Source organism: Myotis brandtii, unplaced genomic scaffold, assembly GCF_000412655.1.
Source record: "Myotis brandtii unplaced genomic scaffold, ASM41265v1 scaffold869, whole genome shotgun sequence".
In the NCBI taxonomy this organism is placed as follows: Eukaryota; Metazoa; Chordata; class Mammalia; order Chiroptera; family Vespertilionidae; genus Myotis; species Myotis brandtii.
In genome coordinates this window covers 1,029,742-1,050,476 of record NW_005371541.1, presented here as the reverse complement: position 1 = coordinate 1,050,476, position 20,735 = coordinate 1,029,742, and the positions used below count along the sequence as shown (strand labels likewise).

General features: G+C 39.1%; 1 protein-coding gene across 5 annotated transcripts in view; it reads right to left on the bottom strand.

Annotated features, from left to right (window-relative positions):
* KCNIP4 (Kv channel interacting protein 4) overlaps positions 1–20,735 on the bottom strand; it is a 968,730-nt gene that overhangs the window by 167,166 nt on the left and 780,829 nt on the right. Inside the window, exon 1 of one of the 5 annotated variants that reach the window (XM_005884867.2) lies at positions 16,337–16,592. The exons of the other annotated variants lie outside the window; for them this stretch is intronic. Within the exon in view, the coding sequence (XP_005884929.2) occupies positions 16,337–16,448 (112 nt within the window). The 5' untranslated portion in view covers positions 16,449–16,592. Of the gene's footprint in view, positions 1–16,336; positions 16,593–20,735 lie in introns of those variants that run through there. 5 annotated transcript variants of the gene reach the window in all.

Sequence of the window (20,735 nt, the reverse complement as noted above, 5' to 3'; positions counted from 1 at the left end):
AGGTATACAAAGTTATTTCTCGAAAAAAAACGTTGGGGGAAAAATGAAATGGGAGTACATATCATAGTGATTTATGCATAATAAAATAATACAACATTATAAATTATTACTGCATTTCTTTTATGAATTAATATTTCCATTATTGAGGAAACTTTTTTTTTTCACTCAGGAATCATATAACTATTATATGTATATCTTCAGATTAAATAATAATGATTTATTGATGAAATCCTACATGTACCAGGAACCTTCTAAATGCCCTATGGATGATAAAGAAATATTAGTGCATATCTCCTGTGCTCAAGAAGCTTCTGCTGAAGAGAAGAGATACAACAAACACAATGGGCCAAAAAGTAAAAGATGAATAGGACAGATGGTTTTGTGCAATAAAAACCATTAGGAAAGAGGAGGTTAAGAAATATAAGGGAAATAGGATTACCTCTAAAGATAGTTTAGACCCAGATGGATGGAGGAGAGCAGGCAGGTAACTTCAGGGGAGACAAACACGTGGACAGAATTAGACAGAGATGACCATGATGTGAATGCCGGAGTGGTCGGGCAAGTTGATTTCCTGCCCTTGGGTCAACAGCTTACTAAGCATTGTTCTGTTTCTTTAAGGTAAAGAAGGGTATATGCTAACCTCTCAATTATATATATTTTAAAATGAAGCAGAGGCTGTGCTCATTTTTTTTTCTTTTTTAAAAAAATTTTAAAAATATTTTTATTGATTTCAAAGAGGACGAGATGGAAACATCAATGATGAGAGAGAATCATTGATTGGCTGCCTCCTGCACACCCCACTCTTGGGATGGAGCCTGCAACCTGGGCATGTGCCCTGACCGGGATCTAACGGGGACCTCTTGGTTCATAAGTCAACACTCAACCACTAGCCATGCTGGTCAGGCTCAATTATAGTTTTTGTTAAGAATGTGGCAAAGGCATGGTTTTAAAAAGTCTCTTTAAAAACATCTCTAGATTTTTTAAAGCAATTTTCCAATTTGTTATACTTAGTCTAAAAATAGTTGAGTATGAATTATTGTACACTACTACAGAATTATCATATTAAAGTACATGTATATTACAGAGCCTTTCAGAACTAAGAGAAATTAATGTCTGTTTTTAAACCACCCAGTTTATGGTAATTCTTTTTAGCAGCTTGAATAGATTAAGACAATGTATATGAAGCACATATATCAAAGAGTTTTTTTTTTATTTTGAAAATAGATTCTACTCTTCTTTGGTATAACTTATTTTATGGAAAGGGAATATTCTTAAATATTTGCTCATTTAATAAATTTTGAATGTAAAGGAATAATTTTCCTTGAGTCTATGTTTTTGCATGCTTATATATACAAGGTCCTCAGCCTGTAAATTCTATAAGGACCCAATAACAGTCTGTTGCAACTTTATATGAGAAGCTTGAATCTTTGAAACAATATGTCCAAGACCACACAGCTTATAGATGGTGGCATAAGCATTCAAACTTACTTCAACTTTATACTCTTGACCACTATGCATAGTCTACCTCTGGCACACTGCCCATTGACAGGGTAAAAATTAGATTTTACCATGAAGTTAAGAAGTATATCCCAGCAATGGTTAAAATATGTGATCCAAATATTTCATCATCTGACATCATCATCCTTTATAATCTATATAATCACTAGTGAAAAAATTACTGCTCTGGCAACGTTCAAAGAAAGTACACTTCACACTGAATTTGAGCAAGATCAATATTTCCTTCGACAATCATTAACCGAGTGCTCTGGGTTTCATCTCTTTTTTTCTGATAATTTCCTCCAGCTACTCAGGGTTCAGATTCTGTAACAAAAATTCTTCTGAACCATTTTGATGCTTATTACATTATTTCTCCATGTGCAGTAATGTTCTGAATATTGAGTGTACTTAAGGTGCTTATTTGATACCATAAAAATAAATATTTTTGCCTTATTCAAAATACCCAATTTTCCTAGCCTTTGAAGGAAAAAACAGAGCTAATAGGGAGTAATTGGTGGTTAGACAGAAATAGGGTCAAGTCCAATGTTAAGGATCTTAATTCTCACAGAGTAAGACATTTATCATTATGTTAGAAAATGATTAGGGAAGATTATCTTAATTAGGAGACACACTGCATAAATATTTCCTAGTAGAAGATAAATTAGGAAGGAAAGGGAAACACCTTAATCTTTTACTTTATTTAAAGACAAAGTTTAAATAATTCTATTTAACCAAAGAGGAGGTGGAGAGAAGGAAATAAAAAATGTAATTAACTTTAACTTTTAACCCTCTATTTGGGATTTGCCTCTGCTGTTTCCCACTACAGATAAGTGTGAATCTAATCAGCATTGTTCCATATTCAGGAGAAGGCACATGAAGAAGCAAAACAAGAAGAGGAAAGCCAGAGTTAGTCAATTGCTGACCTGTATTCCTGACTATATCTGGGATTGGCCTCAGACCAATACTCTTGTTATCTCAGAATTTATAATGTGCTTAATATATTAGCAGACTTTCTGTGGCTTACTGTGAAACACATAAGCCAAGTCCAAGAACAAGAACATGGCACTACAAGGAAAAACCATGCCTGACACCATTTATAATGAAATGAGTGAAAGAGGTGATCACAGTATAGATGTCCTGGCATAAGGTCTCAAGCTACCCATATCTACTTGAAAAACTCCTCCATTTCCAGCCTGAGAAAATTCATTTAAAGGAGCTGAGACTTTCCTTAAATAATTATTCTAGATTTAAACTGTTCTGCAAAGAACAGACATATTCAGGTCCCCCCCATAGTGTGGAGTGATGAAATTTGCCTTGGTAAAAAAGTTTCTCCACTCACCTTAGCCATTGGCAAGAATAGTTACTATTACTGTAAAATGTATGTATATAAAATATATTCGCTAGGCAGGTCAACTTTACAAAGATTTTGCAACTATAGTATTGCTTTGCTGACCTTGCATGTCCCCCTCAAATACACCTATAAAATGCTAAGCTATATGTTAGTTTTATTGTTGATGCATGGTAGAAGAGTTATACAACAATATTGAGGCCAGCTTACTATTTTGAGCGTTGTAATTTTAGTCTAAAATCTTGTTAGGGACCCAGAGCTATTCTGAAAATTTTTAATGAGGTACCTTTTCAAAAAGAGTTTTAGCTGTGCAACCTCTAATGTCATGAAGGAATGCATTTGACTAATTCCTTTTGCATCCCCTTGAACATTTGCAATGACAGGATGGAGCTAATCCTGCTTTTACTTCTCAGACAATGCTTAGAAGCCTCTGCCAATTTCTTCTCCAATGCACCAGTAATATGTAGGAATGGCTGAATAGAGTGAAGACAGATGTGGAATTTGGGTATTTGTTCAGGTGCCTTAATCTTCTAATTATTTTATTATTATCCATTTTCCCCTGTGATTTGCTTTAATTTGGAATCATGTCGCCAATTTACCTCATTGCTGCCAGGTCTTCAATCTTCTGCTTATTCATTAGAGTGTTTCTGTGACCAGGTCATCAATAACCACAAGTTTACTGACATATAAAGTCACTCAGGTAATTCATTCTACTCAAATAGATTTGGAAAAAAGTACTTGACCCCAAATGTACTATCTTGATTTTACTAACCCAGGGACCTTAGAATATTTCTTCATTTATCATAGAAATTTAGTGGGTAAAAATTAGCACTTACACTGAAGGTTAGAGTGGAAAAAACACAAGCTCTAGCTTTCAAAGTCTGTAGCTGATTCCAATTCTACTGTTTGGTTTCTGATACATAAGACAAGTTATATAGCCACTTTGACTTGTATGCATGCATATAAGCATAACCAATGGACATAAGACACTGCGGGGTAGGGGAGGCCAGGGGATTGTCAAGGGCGGGGAAGAAAAAAAAGGACACATATGTAATACCCTTTGTAATACTTTAAGCAATAAAAAAAAGTGTATGTAAACAATACTGAGGGACTGCCTGAGACGTGGTAGAACACAACATAGTCTCAGCTGCAATATAAAATATTCAGAATCAGCGTAAAGAAAGTTAAGTTTTTGGCAGCTTTGTTCACAATGTTAAGGATCATTTTTACTAGTATGTAAATATGTAAGGAGAGGGGAGACTGATGTCTTTATTAGAAAATTTAAGTTACAATATGGTGTGTTCCCTGTCTCCAAATTATTCTATGTCTCAGTATCACTCTACAAATTGGAAGATCTATGAACATCTATTAAGTTGGCATTATGATGATCTCCATCTTATGGGTGAGAAATTGAGGTTCAGAGAAGTTTAGTGACTTGCAAGGACCCACAGCCAGGATGTTTCAGGGGCAGATTTGACATTTGTCTGTCTATTCTCAAGGCTCAGTATCTCCTAACCTCAGTGTTGTTGTATCTTTACAGCCAAACTCTACCATTAATTAATGAAGGGACTTTAGGTAACTCATTCCTTAACATGACCTGTAATATGAGAGTTTGAGTAGGTGGGGTTTCATTTCTTCCTACTCAAAATATCTATAATTGTTGGTTCCAGCCTTTGTCACATGAACAATATACGTCAGACTTTGGCTTGATATGCACATGGACATGTCTCTAAAGAGAGCCATTACTCTCCCTTCCTGCTATTTCAATTCATCTAAGTAAAATGCATCTATTAGTAAGGCTCAGGAAATATTTGAATATTTACAGAAATGGTTTTATGCATGAGAATTTCCTCCTAAATCCACAAAGACTCAGCAATTACTTCATCTAGTGCAAGACTATGTCATTGATTCTCTTTCAATAAATAATCCAATACCTACTAAGCACTATTCTCAATGGTTGAGATGGGTTTGATGACCGATAAAATGTTGAGACCATTTGCTAACTGGGGTGTGTCCTGATAGACAATAGCAGAGAACAGAAAGAGCATATACAAACTGCAATGTGAATTTCATGTGTATATATGATTAAGATTCCTAGTGTCTGTTTAAAAGACATTAGTAGTCCAGCCCTAACACATGATTTCTTAACATTGAGCTTGCTAAACATGGTCTTTAATGTCTCTCTTCAAAATGTCCCCTAATAGCACATTGTGACAGTGCAATAAGCACAAACCACTGGACTCTCCTACCTTCCAGTGGGGCAGGCAAATGTGTGCAAGCCTTTGGAAAGCAATATGATTTCACATATGTCAAGAGACTTGAAAGCGTTAATTCTCTTATTCCATTAATTCTTCGTCTAAGACCCTGTCTTAAGGACATAATTCTAAATATAAAAGCAACTTCACACACAGAGATTTTATTACAAAATTTTTCAAGTACTGAAAAAAAATCAAATAATTTATATGCCCTAAAATCAGGATAACTAAATTATAGTACAAAATTTATTGAATTATATATAGTCACTAACATATTTATGAAGGATCTGTAATCTAATATCAAATACTTATGCACAAATATTGAACTTAAAGCAAAATAAAATTTTATGATACAGATAGTATTATTAAGTTTAAAGGAACAAATCTACATGTAGAAAAAAAACCCTAAAAATATTTATTTAAGTAAAGATATTACCAGTGGTTATTATTTGAATGGTGAAACTCGGGGCACTTTCTGCATATTTCTTTTTCTATATTTATAAACTTTCCAGGATTATTTATTACTTTTGTCAAAATATAAAAACAAAAAACATATCTATTCTCAACACTCAGCTTGGGTTTTTAATGATTTCCAATAAAGCTAGGCTGTTTTCACACTTAAATTTAAGCATTTATGAATATGTATTCATATGAAAAGGCTTACAAATTGTATTTGGCCACACCTCAATACATTGGTTCTCAATGTGGGGGGAGGGGTGATTTTGTCTGCTCTCCTACCCATTGGAATATTCAGCAGTGTCTGAAGACACTTTGGGTTGTCACAGTTTGGGTAAAAGTGCTACTGGCATTTAGTAGGTAAAATCCCAGGATACAGACAGTCACTCTATAATGCAGAGGACAGCATTCTCAAAAAACAATTATCTGACCCAATAGTACTGAGAAACTGCCATGGAAGCTCTGAGAAGTTTACTACCAGGACCTCTTAATAGACTTGCCTATCAATTATCTATCCATCTATCCTCTTCCTCCAACAAGATACAGGAGATATCGAGATAAGTATTCTGTCTATGTGGTTCAGTGAAAGGAATAGACATAGAAATTAGGAATTTAATGTAGTTTGAAGTGCTAAGATTGAGTGCTTTGGGATAACAGAAATGGGCATTTAATCCAAGGAGGCAGTTCAAGGGAGGCTTTCTGGAACAGATGGACCCTGAGCCGAGCTTAAAAAATAAGAAGGAGTTAATCAGGTTAAGACCAATGGTACTGGTATTTTAGAAAAAGGAACATTCATAATACAAGTAAAGGCATGAGCATGAAAGAGCATGGAGTGCTTGGGAAAGGATGAGTGTGATTGTGCTGGTGCATAAAATGGGCACAAAAGAGCATGGGGGAAGAGATAGAGAAGCCCTAGGGACAGAGTACATTTTTCTGTGTGAGGAAGTCCAGAAATGCTTCTCAGAAAGAAAGAATATAAAGTAACTAGAGGCCCGGTGCACAAAATTCATGCTTGGAGGAGGGTCCCTCAGCCCAGCCTGTACCCTCTCCAATCTGGGACCCCTCAGGGGATGTCCAACTGCAGGTTTAGGCCCGATACCCACAGGGGGATGTCCGTCTGCAAATTTAGTCCCGGACCCCTCGGAGGTCGTGCCTAAACCGTCAGTTGGACATCCCTTTCGCAATCTGAGACTGCTGGCTCCTAACCCCTTGCCTACCTGCCAGCCTGATCATCCCTAACTGCTCCCCTGCCAGCTTGATCACCCATAACCACCTCTGCCTCAGCCTCTGCCACCATAGCTTTGTCCAGAAGGACATCCAGAATGACATCCGGAAAGTTGTTCAGTCTAATTAGCATATTACACTTTTATTAGTATAGATAGTTGACAGTTGAAAATATGTTTCCAGGAATATAAGGAGGGGAAGGAATTCTGGGACAGTGAACAGTATGTACAAAAGAATGGCAGTTGGATGCAGCATGAGATGCTTAGGGACCTACACTGCAGTTGGGCAGAGAATAAGGATGGAGACGTGGCCAGAGATGAATTGGACAGGTAGTCAATGGTCTGATCTTCATCCCTGGTATCAAATGCAGAGACATGGAGGTTTCATGTTGTGGGTGATACAGAAGAAGATTGAGCATGAGTCAGTTCTTATGTTCTAAAAAATTTATCTTGTACCTATATGGAGTCACACTGGATGGGAATGGGATTAAAATGAGACACATATATTGATGCAAAGGAGTAATCCATCAAAGATGCAGCTGATAAACCCATAAGTATTTGTTGAGCCTCTGTGATACACTTTGTTCTGCTCTGGACACTGGACATTTGAGGGAAATTTACTCAGTATGAAGGTAGAGAGGTCCCTTTTTTCTAGCTGAGGAGAAAATGAGCGCAAATGATTTGATTTGGGAAACAGTGCATAAAGGTTTATTATTATCAAGTGTTATGTTGTTGTACAACATACATTAGGACTCATTGAATTCAGATTAGAAAGGATAGATGATATTATATGGGGGTAGGTTTTGATCTGAGATCTGAGATGGAATGGGAACATATGGGTGGCATTTGGTTAAGAAAAGATATTGTGGGAGAAAATAGAATAAAGTGATCCAGCAGTTAGAAACTGGGACCAACATGATGTGTCCTTGAAAATGTGAAACGAGGTTTCATCAACTGTTAGTATTTCCCAGGAATAGGTGATGCTGGGTGCTAAAAGTATCACTGAGATTCAGCTCAAAGATCATCTCTATGAGTTTTTGTCTAATGCTCTCCCTGCTGCCCCAAATAAGACTGGTCAGTCTCTGCTTTATGTCCCCCTAATCCTTGCACAGATGTGAGATCAGGACAATTTACTAAACCAATTTGTTTGTATGTTCATTTGTATATAAGCTTCTCTTAGCCAAAACTATGCATTTAAATTCTCAATTAGCAGCACAGTGCCTGCTACCCAGATCACAGTCAACAACATTTTTTTCTTGAATGATTACATGAATGAGCATGTTTAGTAACATGTATAGATGTGAGAAACAACGATAGCAATGAAACTAATTCCATTATAAGTAATGTCCAACATTTGTTGAGCTTGTGTGTCAGCCACTGTGCTAAGCATGATTTTAACAAATAGCATTTAATTTACTTCTCATAATAATCTTGAGGTAGACACTATTATTATCCCCATTTTGCATATGAGAGAAATGAAGTTCAGGGTGGTTATATTCTTTGCTCAAGACCATGTGGCCTATAAAAAGCAGAACTGTTAACTGACTTCACTTCAAAGAACATGAACTTCCCACTCTTTATATAACTTTCATTTTCAGGAGAACCCAAAAGGTTCAGTGTAATACAACACTCTGAGGACCAGTTTACTTTGAAAAGTTGACATGTGTCTTCAACACACCCACTAGATAAGAGTTTATAACCTCAATGAAAAAGGGATGTGATGCCATCTTGTCTGAGAATCAATGAAACCTAAAATGAAAATCAATAAGACAGGATGACCCAAATCATCCTGTCTAGCCCTAACATTACTCATTGTGTGACCAAATCATAATTTATAGAACAACTCCAAATAGACCTAGAAATGTGGAACTAGGGGGGAGGAAATACATTTTATTGAACTAACACATACATGCTAATTCAAATAACTTGCTGATTTGGCAGATAATTTCATCGACCCCCAAAGAGGGACTAGACCCATATCTACCCAATGAGACCAAGGGCTCGAAAAAATTCAGATAAGTTTCCCAAAAATAATATCTCACCAACCTGAGGCCTCTTTTCAATGGGTTCCTTTATGGCCAACTCTAGTAAAGGGTTGGCAAATTATAGCAATAGGCCAATCTAGCCTGTTACCTGGTTTTGAATTATCTTTGAGCTAAGCATTATTTTACATGTGCAATGCTTAAAAAAATAAAATAAGATTTCGCAACACATAAAAATGGTATGAGATTTACATTTAAGTGTCCATAAATAAAGTACTATCAGAACATAGACACACTTATTCATTAGTGTATCTATTGTGTCACAATAACAAAGTTGAGAAGTGACAGACTGTATGGCCCACAAAGTCTAAAATATTTAGTACAGAACAAGCTGGATAATCGCTATTCTAGATTAAAGCTCAGCAGGGGTCAAAGAAGTCAGTGAGGAGCACACTGCAAACATCATGGGTTTGGCCTTTTGGATTTATTGCCTAACTTAATGGTTCTGAAAGGGTAGTCTCTGGACCAGCAGCATCAGCCTAAAGTGGGAAATCATCAGAAATGAAAATTCTCAGACCCTAACACAGATCTACTGAATCTGAAACTCCTAGGATGGGGCCCAGCAACCTGTGTTCTATCAAGTCTTCTAAGTGATGCTGATACAAGGTAAAGTGTGAGAACTCCTGCTATAACTCAAAGAATTTGAACATATTATCCTATCTCAACCTAATTACAAGAAATAAATTTATTGGCTCCTATTTATATTCCAAGCAGTGCGCTAGATATTTCACTTATACATTTTTATTCCATATAACAGTCTGGAATGGTTGGGCTTACTAGCCTCAATTCACAGAAAAATAAACTCAAGTGCAGGAAGGTTAAGTAACTTGTTTAAACTTACCGATTAGGATTTACAGATCTGTCTGCTGTATAGGCTATACACCTGCCCTCACCTTACTCTGCTCTCGTCCTCATCATGCATGAGGACAAGCAGCTCCTGACATCCTGAGGGAACTGCCCTGGTCTATCACCTAAGCCTTAGCATTCTCTTATTGAATATAAACAATTTCACAAAATTTCACAGACAAGACTACTCTACTTGTGATTGATCAAGATAAAAACAAGGCCGCAAAAACATAAACTTTGTTTAAATCACAAAAATGACCAAATATTCCCCATCCTAGCGGATATAGCTGGCTTCCTTGCCAATTACAGCTTCAGCCTCTGTCTGGTCTTCACTACTTGTAGATATGATTTTAGAAGCCCAATCATAGAACGTTCCTGGCTTCTTGACTCCATCCACTCCAGAGCAAAGCCCTGTTTCTTAAATTGTAATCCCCCAACACAAGCTCAATTTCCATAAATTCTGTTTAACACCCAGTTACTGAGATGCCCCACGGTTCTCCGTGGTGTGTGTTCTCCCTCTCTGCAAAGAGTAACAGAGACAAATTGTTCAAACACAGGTGTGTCCCTGGTGATCTTTGGCTGGAGGTCATAGAAATGACCTACAGTCCATTGAAATGTACAATCTCTCCATCCAGCTCTCAGCTCCTAGCTGGGGTGGGGAATGTGTTCCCAACATAAGAAAAGCTAAAAAAAAGAACAGTCCCCAAACCAATCAGTACCAAACACATTGCCAGGTCAGAGCAGATACTTGGTATCTTAAATGGATTAATAGACTCTTTAGGATCAATCTGATTACACACAATAACTTCAAGAAACTGCTTTTATTTTTTAAATTACAGTTGAAATTCCTATTTTTAGCTTTCAATTTACCTGTTAAAGTCTTTTGATCCTTCAACTCATCACATTTCCACTGTCACCATCTTTGTGCAACCTTTCCTGTCATCTTCTACTTGATGATGGGCTGGCCCTTTTCTTTGAGTGTTCTAAAGGTCTTGCTTCCTCTCACCAGACACTTTAAGTCTTGAATTAGTTATTTATGAGCTGTTTGGTCTCTAACCAATTTGAAACTTCCTAAGGACAGTAAAACACCCTCATGTCCACTATTCCCCTTCATATAGCGGGGGCATAATACATGGTAGTTCTGTTTTAGTTAGAAATCTAAGGTGTTTTTTTTTCTAGTTATGAAATTGAAAGGGCCACCTTTCCAGCCAAATCAAAGTGCATCTCAGCTGGGCGTTTTCATCTCACTGCTGGATGTCTCATTTGAAATGATTTTCCAGGGCCACGGGGTTCTAACGAACAGCAGCCCCTGATGCCTTTGGAGTGTGGGTATCTGTAATTTTGATGTGAAATCTTACTAGTAGAAAAAAAAAGAGTAAAAGAAAAAATCATAATCAACTAAACAACAGTTCCTGGGCACTGGGGAGACTTGAAGGAGGCCCAGGAGCCCCTCAATTATGGAGCTTCAGTAGAAGTGCACCTTCTCTTTTAGTGAATGAGAGGAAATGATGCTCATGCCATAATTTTTCTGAGTATCTTCTAAACACCATACATTGCGCTAGACAACAGGGTTAACTATTTAGTCAAGGGAAAGAAATAAAACTGTGTCAATTCCCCTTTGCACTTCATTGGTTATTGTTCCTGGAATTCCACCTGGTGTGTCATGTCCCCATGTGGATCTTGTGCAATTGCCTTTCTGTCATCTGAATTTGATAAACTTCTCTTCATCCATAGAAACCCAGCCTAGAAGTCACCACCTCCAGGGACTTATTTCTGATCCCTTTGATCTCTTCCTCCTGGACTTAATTACTTTTCATTCTTTCTTTTATATCTTAGACTGACTTGTATCGATCTATCTACCAAAATGCATTTTCTTGGTTTCTATCTCCTTATACAACTGAGAGTTCCTTGAGAGTAGTTATCTTTAATTCATATTTATATCCTGGGCCTAGCAGAGTGCCCAGCATACTTTAGATAGTAAAGAACTATTTTTAAATGCAAACCATTGATGAAACACAAATGGCAAAGTATTTGGGAATTACTGAAGCTGGATGTTGAGTACATGGAAGTTCATTATGCTGTTCTCTATACTTTTTGTGTATAAAATTTTCCAAAATAAAAAGTTCAGAATAATTGAAGACCTCATAAGATGTGTGCTATATCCATCAGAATTTTAAAGTTCCCATCATAAATGGAGCTTCTATATTTATAGCTATGACCTCTGGGTGCTCCATATTTTTTTATTTTTTCATAAGAAATATATGTAAAGTCACACAATGCTGCCCTGAAATAAAATACGGTTATGCCATTTTAGAACAGGTGCAGACCAAGGATATTATGTTAAACATGAATTTCTGGTGGGAAATGGAAACTGCCCTTTTACACTAAGTATTTTATTGAGGAGGGTAATCTATGGATGTTTGCCCTTGTCTCTCACCAGAATTGTCCCAGAAGCATGACCGGAGCCTCTACTCCCACTTTCATGCCTCTGAACTGGTCTTCACATACTCGCAGGTGGACCCACCTAACACTGGTCTGCCACATTGCATCCTAAGTGAGCCGTTCAGCCACATCTCCCATTTCAACAGTCCCATTCCCAGGTGCTACAAGCCACTGCCCTTATCCATAAAAGCTTTGGGTCACAACTCAAGCTCTTTGCTTAGCCTAGAATGCTCTCTCCCCACTCTCCAATTCAGGAAATCGTTCACACACAGCAATGTCCCATACAACTGTTTCTTCTCTGTGAAACTTTCCCTTGAGCCCCTCCCAGAGTGCACCACTCCATCTGTGCACCTGCAGGCCATTTCTTGGGCTTATGCCCAGCACTTACTCCTTCTGTCTTATTTGGTAATTACTATCCCTCACTAGAATGAAAGCTGATGGAGGGTACGTTCCTTTAATATTCATCTTGCAACTCCCTCAGTCAATGCCTAACAGAGAACCCTGTGCATTTTTAAAATTCAATAAGACATACAATACATGCTAAACTATGAAATGAGATTAATCTTGTGAGTATTCTTCCTGTTTCCCTTATGAATACTCAGATATGTGTAAAACCTATAATCATTATATTAAAATCCCATTAGTCATTTTAATCCTTTTTATAAATTGCTTTTGCTTCTTAAAACTTGAATTTCATTTGAAGGAGAATTGTTTTTTAAATAGGGTTTTATCAAAATTGGAATCTAATTTAGGTAAGAGCAGAAATGTTTCTCTTAACTCCTTCTATCCATAGCTAATTCTCACTAGCCATTGCAAATGATAATACTAAGGCAACAGTGCTTCAGCCCAAAACTAAAGTGGGCCCTCTCATTCATATAGACTCAGAAGTATTTTCTAAGTTAATCCATGCAAAAAGTCACACTGGGGAAAACACTCTATAGCAGTGGTTCTCAACTTTCTGGCCCTTTAAGTAGTTCCTCATGTTGTGACCCAACCATAAAATTATTTTCGTTGCTACTTTATAACTGTAATGTTGCTACTGTTATGAATCATAATGTAAATATCTGCTATGCAGGATGGTCTTAGGCGATCCCTGTGAAAGGGTCGTTCGACCGCCAAAGGGGTCGCGACCCACAGGTTGAGAACCGCTGCTCTATAGTGTTACCAGGGAAAAAGCATTGCTTCCTAAGGAAATACAAGTTCAATGTTGTTTAAAAGAAGCTCAGTTTTCTGCTCTGGGCCACATCTTCTTCACTTCTCCACCAAAACAAATGGCTGATTCCCTGGTCTTATTCTGAGATGTACTTTGTAGGCAGTTAGTCTCAGTGAAAAGTTGAGCAATCTACAATGAGATGGATCTCATTGGTCATTTTATCATTTATAGGTAGAAAGGATGAAGAACCTCATAATCTAATATTTTGTGGTTTGCTCTTTAGCTGCCCTTTTTCTTGTTCCTACACTTGGCTGGTGATCAAAAAGTCTAAGTTCTGTTTCTGCTTGGATATTGCCACAGTCTGAGAAAACACAGACAGGGCCCAGGCCAGAATTCTCATATCTTATTAGTCTCATAATTGGATTCTATTTGGACTGGCCATCCATTGCCATTAAATATGAGTCACTGATGGTCAAAATATCAGTGCACCTTAGAGAAAAGGAGGTCAGAAGACCACTGGCTTACTTTTGTTCTAATCCTCTCTCTATGATAACAATTTATGACCTGGTGATCTGGCTCAGCTAGTTTACATGCCATGCTTGGCTCCCATACTTGGGTTGTGGTCAAAGACTTGTAGAAATTAAGGGGCTATTATGTGACCTTATTTCCTATGAATGCATTTCCTTCAAATATCTCATAGGGTGTCAGCGGGCAGTTCAGGAATTCAAGAATTCACTAAATTTTTATGTAAGTTCTCACAAATTATCTTTTCAATATTAGGGAAGAGGAATAAATGAAAAGTGTATTGTAGGAGGAAAAGCACATAGGATTCAGGAGTCCTTGGTTTTGGTTCTGTCTCTGCTCCCAGTTAGTTTACCTTCTGATAAATCGGTTAACCTGTCTAGGTTGCAATTATCTCCTATGTCAAATGAGAAAGTTGGACTAGACCACCATTTTCTAACACGTACTTCAGAACAAAAAAGTACTCATTTGTCAAGTAAATGTGGTTTATACCTCAAATATTGTATAACCTGCATCCTTGTATTTTAGCATGATCAAGTCTTATACATTGAATCCAGTTTGTCTAGCTTTCTGGACATTTTACGTAATATCTATAAATACGTAGGTACAGCTACATATGTGTGTATATAGAAATATAGGTTCATATATGAATATGGATATTATTTGGATGTGAATATGGACACCCATCCCAATAGAGATGTTTCAGTCTAGCTTAAAATTCTGTGCTTCTAGTTGGGGAAACCTACTTTTCAGATTGTTGGAACTCATACTGGAAGTTTTCATCTAAAAACCTTCAAGTTTAAGTGACATGAAACAGGACTTAAAGAAGAAAAGCTGACTCAATGGTAGGGGTCTTAAACTTAGGACATTCAACTTTAAGTTGCTACATCATCAACATTGGCAATAAAGAACTGGGTGCTCTCCCACAGTGCTATGAAATTTAACCTCCTCACATAACTCCATGGTGCTATGAAAGTTACCTTCCTACATACCTCCATGATGGTTCTCCTGTCCAGCCCACTTCATCTAGCTCTGAATCCAAGCCACCCTGAGTATAATGCACTACAGTTGGGGGGGGGGGGCATGCCTCAACTGAGTCCAGAGGACAAAAACTAATACAGTGATAAAGTTAAACAGAAGCAAATTATCCCATTCATAAAAAATTAAAGTTATTGGATCTGTATTTTCTTCTGACACCAACATTAGTGCATTAAGGCAGAAATCTCAGAATAATGCAGATTATTGTTTAGCACTTGGAGAAGTTAGCTATGCAGTGTTATCCTTCCAGGGATTAAATAAAATTACTGTGCAATGTGAGTAAAGGAAGAAACTAACTTCTGAGCCTTTTTAAATCCCATTACAATATCATTCTCACGTATGCCTAAACAGAATCTGTCAGAGAATTCTTAAAAAAAGGTATGAAAATTACATGAGAGCTTATAATATTCTTCTACTGGTTGAAACAGTCAGAACCTAATGAACCTATTTTGTAGAGAAAAAAAGGACTTTATGAAGATAAGATACATTGATCATTATTAACATATTACCAGAGACATGTGTACTGGATATGGTTTGGGGATGATGTAATCTTAGAAAGACTATAGCACAGGCAGGCTTAAATATTGCCATCAACTTCCACCATTGCACAAAACGTGAGAAGCAAATATTCATAAATAACTCAGCAATAAAAGATCATATCCTTACTGGGAAGAAATATTAGGACATGTTTAAGAACTCCATTCTTTCACTTGAGAAAAAAGAGAACGTGGACATGAAATTGACATCACATGATAGAAGTTGGAATGATTCAAAGTATATTATTTCAGTAGAAAATTATGTCATGTGTATTTCACACACACACTCAAATTGTTAAAGCAAAGTTAACCAACTTTTTTTATTTTCTCATCTTTGCATAATGAGGTTGATTTTGGTAGTAATATTAGATGGATAAAATATTTATTGGCAGCAACAATGATGTCCTGGGTGTTTTGTTCTCTCTCAGACACATAAGCAACGGCTCGCTGGGAAATGTAAAGGAAACACCTTTGCAAATTAAGCGTCCAAAACACGTTTTTGCTAGCACCCAGGAACTCAATTTTCCACCAAAAGCTTACGCATTTCATATCATAATCGACAACCCAGCTCCACCCCCACACCTCCTAACTAGTGAGGCACACACAGGTATTTCACTCACAAATCAGGGTATAGGATGGAATTACTAATGACATCAAGGAGGGGTAGCGAACATGAACTTGACAACCAAAAGCACAACCTATTTTATCATCCCCAAATAGAATCCTTACTTCTGTTATTTATATTTAACCCACAACATCACCCTAAACGCAAAGAGGTTGCAAAGAGAAAGATAATGGTACCAAACCCCTCCCCTTCCAGTGTCGAATATCTGGGTGAACAGAAATGAATTGCTCTAAGGCAAGCATGCATATTTTAAAACTTTCACACTCGTTATTCAGCCTCAACTTCTGCAGCGTCTGTATCCAGTTTCCAACCACACCTGACCAGGGGGCACACACTGGGAGCGACCACTTTACCTTCGGAAAAATCAATCAGTCCCAGCAAATGGAGCAGCTTCAGAGATGCACATATAATCACAACAATACCCACTGTTTGCAGCCCTTCCGACTCCCACTCCAGGGTCAGCATCCTTTGAGAGGGCAGAGCATCCCAGCCGCCGGACCCCTTTGGAGTGGAGGGAGTTAAAGCGAGAATCCGAGCAATGTCTGGCTGGGAACAAAGACTCCTGAGGGGGCAAAGTGAGCAGCTCTTCTCAGATGCACCGGGCCAGGCAGCGGGGCCCCCGGCTGAGCACCGACCTGGGCTGAAGACCAGCCTCTCATGCTGATGCTGGCATTCGCCTGCTGGGGTCCCCCAACCCCAGCGCGCGCGGGACTCTGCGCTGCATCCAGCGCGTACTTGGACTTCAGAGCTGCCAGACAGACATCTGTTGGAGAACTGGAGACTTTGCTGTGGGGGTGGAGAGGAGGGACATTCCCAGGAAACTTGCCCTGGAGAGCACAGCAACGCCCCACACTGATAGCACCGCGGGGCTGGGCAGGGCTGTCTGCGCTCTAGTTTGCTGCCCGGGAACCTGGGAATTTCCCCTTTCTGCCATAGAGCAGCTGCTCTCTCTTCCTAGAGCTCGCACTGCGCGAGAGCTCAGCCCGCCTCTTGGGATGCTAGGAAAAAGCAGTTTCAGGGGCTGGTCACTAGACCCTTTTCTGAAAGCCCCTGTGCAAGTCCGTAGGCAGTTTTCCCAGGGAGAAAAGTGCAGGAGCCGAAGCATCCATGATTCAGTGGCTTTGTCAAAGGTGAGCATCCACGCCGCCTCCCACCTGCTACTCCACTGGGACTGTTGTGGTCCTGGCTGACACACGGGGGGAGTGACTGAGCCCCTGTACTTACAAACATGCATGGATGGAGGGTGGGGCCGGGCAGAACCCTGTGAGAACACTGGTGTTCCGTTAACTGCCCCTGGAGAGTGAGTCCCACTAGCATCCTTGGAGGTCTTGTCTCCAAAGTTTCACCAACTTCCCTGAGGATAAATATCACCGGGTGCTTGTTAAAGACACTGTTTTAGTCTGATTCAGAGGATCATGGAGTTTGTGTTCTTAAACTGCAAAGTAGGTGATTCTCAGGGAGGCGTGGGCTGTGCTGTCCCAAAGGAGCCCATAACATATTTGATTCCAAACTAGGCAAGCAGCCCAGGAGTGGTCGTGGACTCTGGACTGTGCCAGGACCACACCGGCTTCCTCAGGCTGCCTGTTCCCTCCACTCTGCTGAAGCCCAGGCCCGTTGAAGAGAATCAACGGGGCATCCTGGGTGTGAAGGACTGTAGCCCCTGGAACTGACTGTGAAGCAAAGGGTGTATGAGTAATATCTTAGGCCCCGGGGGGCATTGCCTGGTTTTGCTATTTTCTTGCTGTGTAATTTTCTGCAAGACATTTCCCTGAAAGCAGTTTTTATTCTGCAAAGTTGCAATTATAATACGTTAATGTTTTATTTAAATTCCTCCATTTAAAGAGAATGATGGTAATTCAATATTCATGATGTTAGTTAATATTTACTGAGCCTTGTCTTCATGCCCATTAATATTAGAGTGATTTATCAACAACTAACAGCCCTCCAGCTCAATTTTTAAAATTAATTTTAAAAAATATATTCTTATTGATTTCAGAGAGATACAGAGAGGGAGAGTGTGACAGAAACATCAATGATGAATGAGAATCATTGATTGGCTGCCTCCTGCATGCCCCACACTGGGGATTGAGCCCACAACTGGGGCATATGCCCTGACTGGGATTTGAACTGTGACCTCCTAGTTCATAGGTCTATGCTCAACCACTGAGTCACACCAGCCAGACCCCGCAGCTCATTTTATAGGAGATATTAACTTACGTGCCAAAATTGTGGGCACAGCACTTAGTAGACAATAGGCATGTATTCATTCATTCAGTTCTTCATTAACATTTGTTAAGCTACTACTATGAGCTATGAATGGTACATGAATGACAAAATGGCAAATACTGCCCAAACCTATCCTTTGGGGACTTACAGGTGAATAGGGAAGGTGGGTATTAAATTGAATGTGCTCAATAACTGCACCAGCACTTGAAGGCAAGGCTTTGCGGGGAACTCTGGGAGCACAAGAAGGGAGAACCAGATGCACCTGGGGACAGGTGGGTGAGGGGTAAGAAGGAAAATACTGTATGGAGGAGGCCACCATCACTAATGGTAGCTTTTATCATTATTAGAGGTTATACATCAGACACAAGCTTTAGGGTCCTGTCACTTTACCTGGTTCTGCCACTTGCTTGCTGTGTGAGTTTGGAGAAACTTCTGAGTCTCTGATTTCTAAGTTCAAGATGAGATGTGACTGCCTTCTTCTCATGGTTGATGTGACAGTTAACTAAGATGTGGAAAGCTGCGTCCAGCCCCTGGTGTCCCTTTGCTCAGCACATGGTAGGTGTGGGTTTGTGACAGATTTGCTAGCTCTTTAGAGGCTTGGCTGGGCTGAGATGGATGAAGTGACTTTGCTCTTCCCTGGTCCTGACACTCCTCCCTGGCCCTAGGTCCAGTTCTTGTCTTTTCCCCATGAAGACTTCCCCATCAATCCAGCCTACAGGCATCCTCCCTCCACCCCCACCAAGAAAACACTTAGACCACCACGTTGGCTCTTATAATGGTGCTTTTCATTTTGGGTAATTTACTAACGGGAGATATCTTTCTATCAATCTGCCCAACCCCCTGTCCATCTGAATATGTTGTTTACGGTTTCGGGATATGTCCACAAGCCAGTAAGGCTTTGGGAAGCAGTTCTCAATAGTTGATGGGAAAATACATGTCTTAAGCAACCATTTTCTGAAATTCCTGCCCACATAAAGCTAGAGGAAATCAAAAGTTTAATAAGAAAGTAACAGAAATTAATTAGGTCAACTCTAACTGTCTCTTTTAATCATACACAACCCCACTTTATTGTTGAAAAAACCCCAAAAAACAAAGGTATGGAATTAAGTGACTTGACCAAGGTCACAGGGCTAGAAAGTAATAGTTCCTGAATTCAAATATTCCTTAGTCGGATTTCTGAATTTATTATTCTCCCTCAATACCCCTCAACAGATTTCAACAAATATTTTTCAATTGATTTCTTGATTTACAGGGTTAGGCAAAGTATTTAAAAATTGCCACATCCATTTTCCAGGAGAGAAATCCCAACCATTCTTGAAAGTCACATAAATACCCACAGATATGATTTTGTTGATTCTAGGCTGGACTTCCCTTTAGGACAATGGAATTAGTACAGGATCCACCAGCTGAGAGTGTTGGGGCCCCAGCCTATTGACTTCCCTTTACCACTGCTTTTCTGAGCTCTTTTGATGGAAGCCGGTCCATCCTTGCTGCTTGACACAGTCGCTGCAGGGAAGAAACATCTGCACAGCATATGTCTCAAGGGACCTGGCATATATGGCATCCTGTTCTTAACACATTGCGTACCGCATAGAAATCTCTAAGACATACGCAGGGACCACACGTTTTTGGGCAAACTGCACGTTATTTAAATCATCATAATGCACTTTAGGTGTTTTTCAATAATTATAACATTTTTATTTACAAAAACAATTAAACAATTAAAGTTCCTAGTACTTTTTTAACATATGGTACTGCGTAAAACATTTTCCTCTATGAAGAGGGACCAAACAAAATTTACATAAGTATCTAGATTCGCTCCTTTTTCCATGAGCGTGAAAAATGAGAACACTCGTGAGCGGTCCTTAACAGATGGCATGCGAAACACGAGAAAACTCCTGAGCGGTACAAAATGTGTTAATATGTTTGCTCCCCTTCTTAGCGCTATGTGTTTTAACCAAGGTCACCTCTCTGAGAAAGGTTGTTTTCCCAGGTGGTGATTTTTCCCTGGAGTTAGGGATTAACAGGACTAAGGAAGGGAATAAAACCCCTTAACTAAGTGCCAGGCGGGTAATTAATCACTTTAACTACGAACAATCACGATTAAGCTACATAATCTTTACTTAGGATAATCTCCTTCAGTTACTTCCTTGGAGCTTAACAGAACAATAGAGTAGTGACCTTGGAATGGAGATTACAAACGCCCTAACCTTTGGAATAGAATGGATAGGATTAAAATCAACTGGTACAAATACAGATGTAACAAGAGAATAGAGAACCTGGCTAGAGAACCTCGCTATGCTGATCAACTGAACACTGTCTCCATGTCATTCCTTCTTCGCCGACTCTGTCCACACCTTTGGGAACCCCTGGACCTGCTGGGGCTGGACCCCAACACTCTTTCTGTTGCCTCCACTTACAGGATCTCCTGGCTCCCAAAGGACATTGCCAGCTCTTTCATATGCTGTCCCCAAATCAGGATTTGTAAGGCAATAATACTGTCAAATAATTTCACACATCATCTGA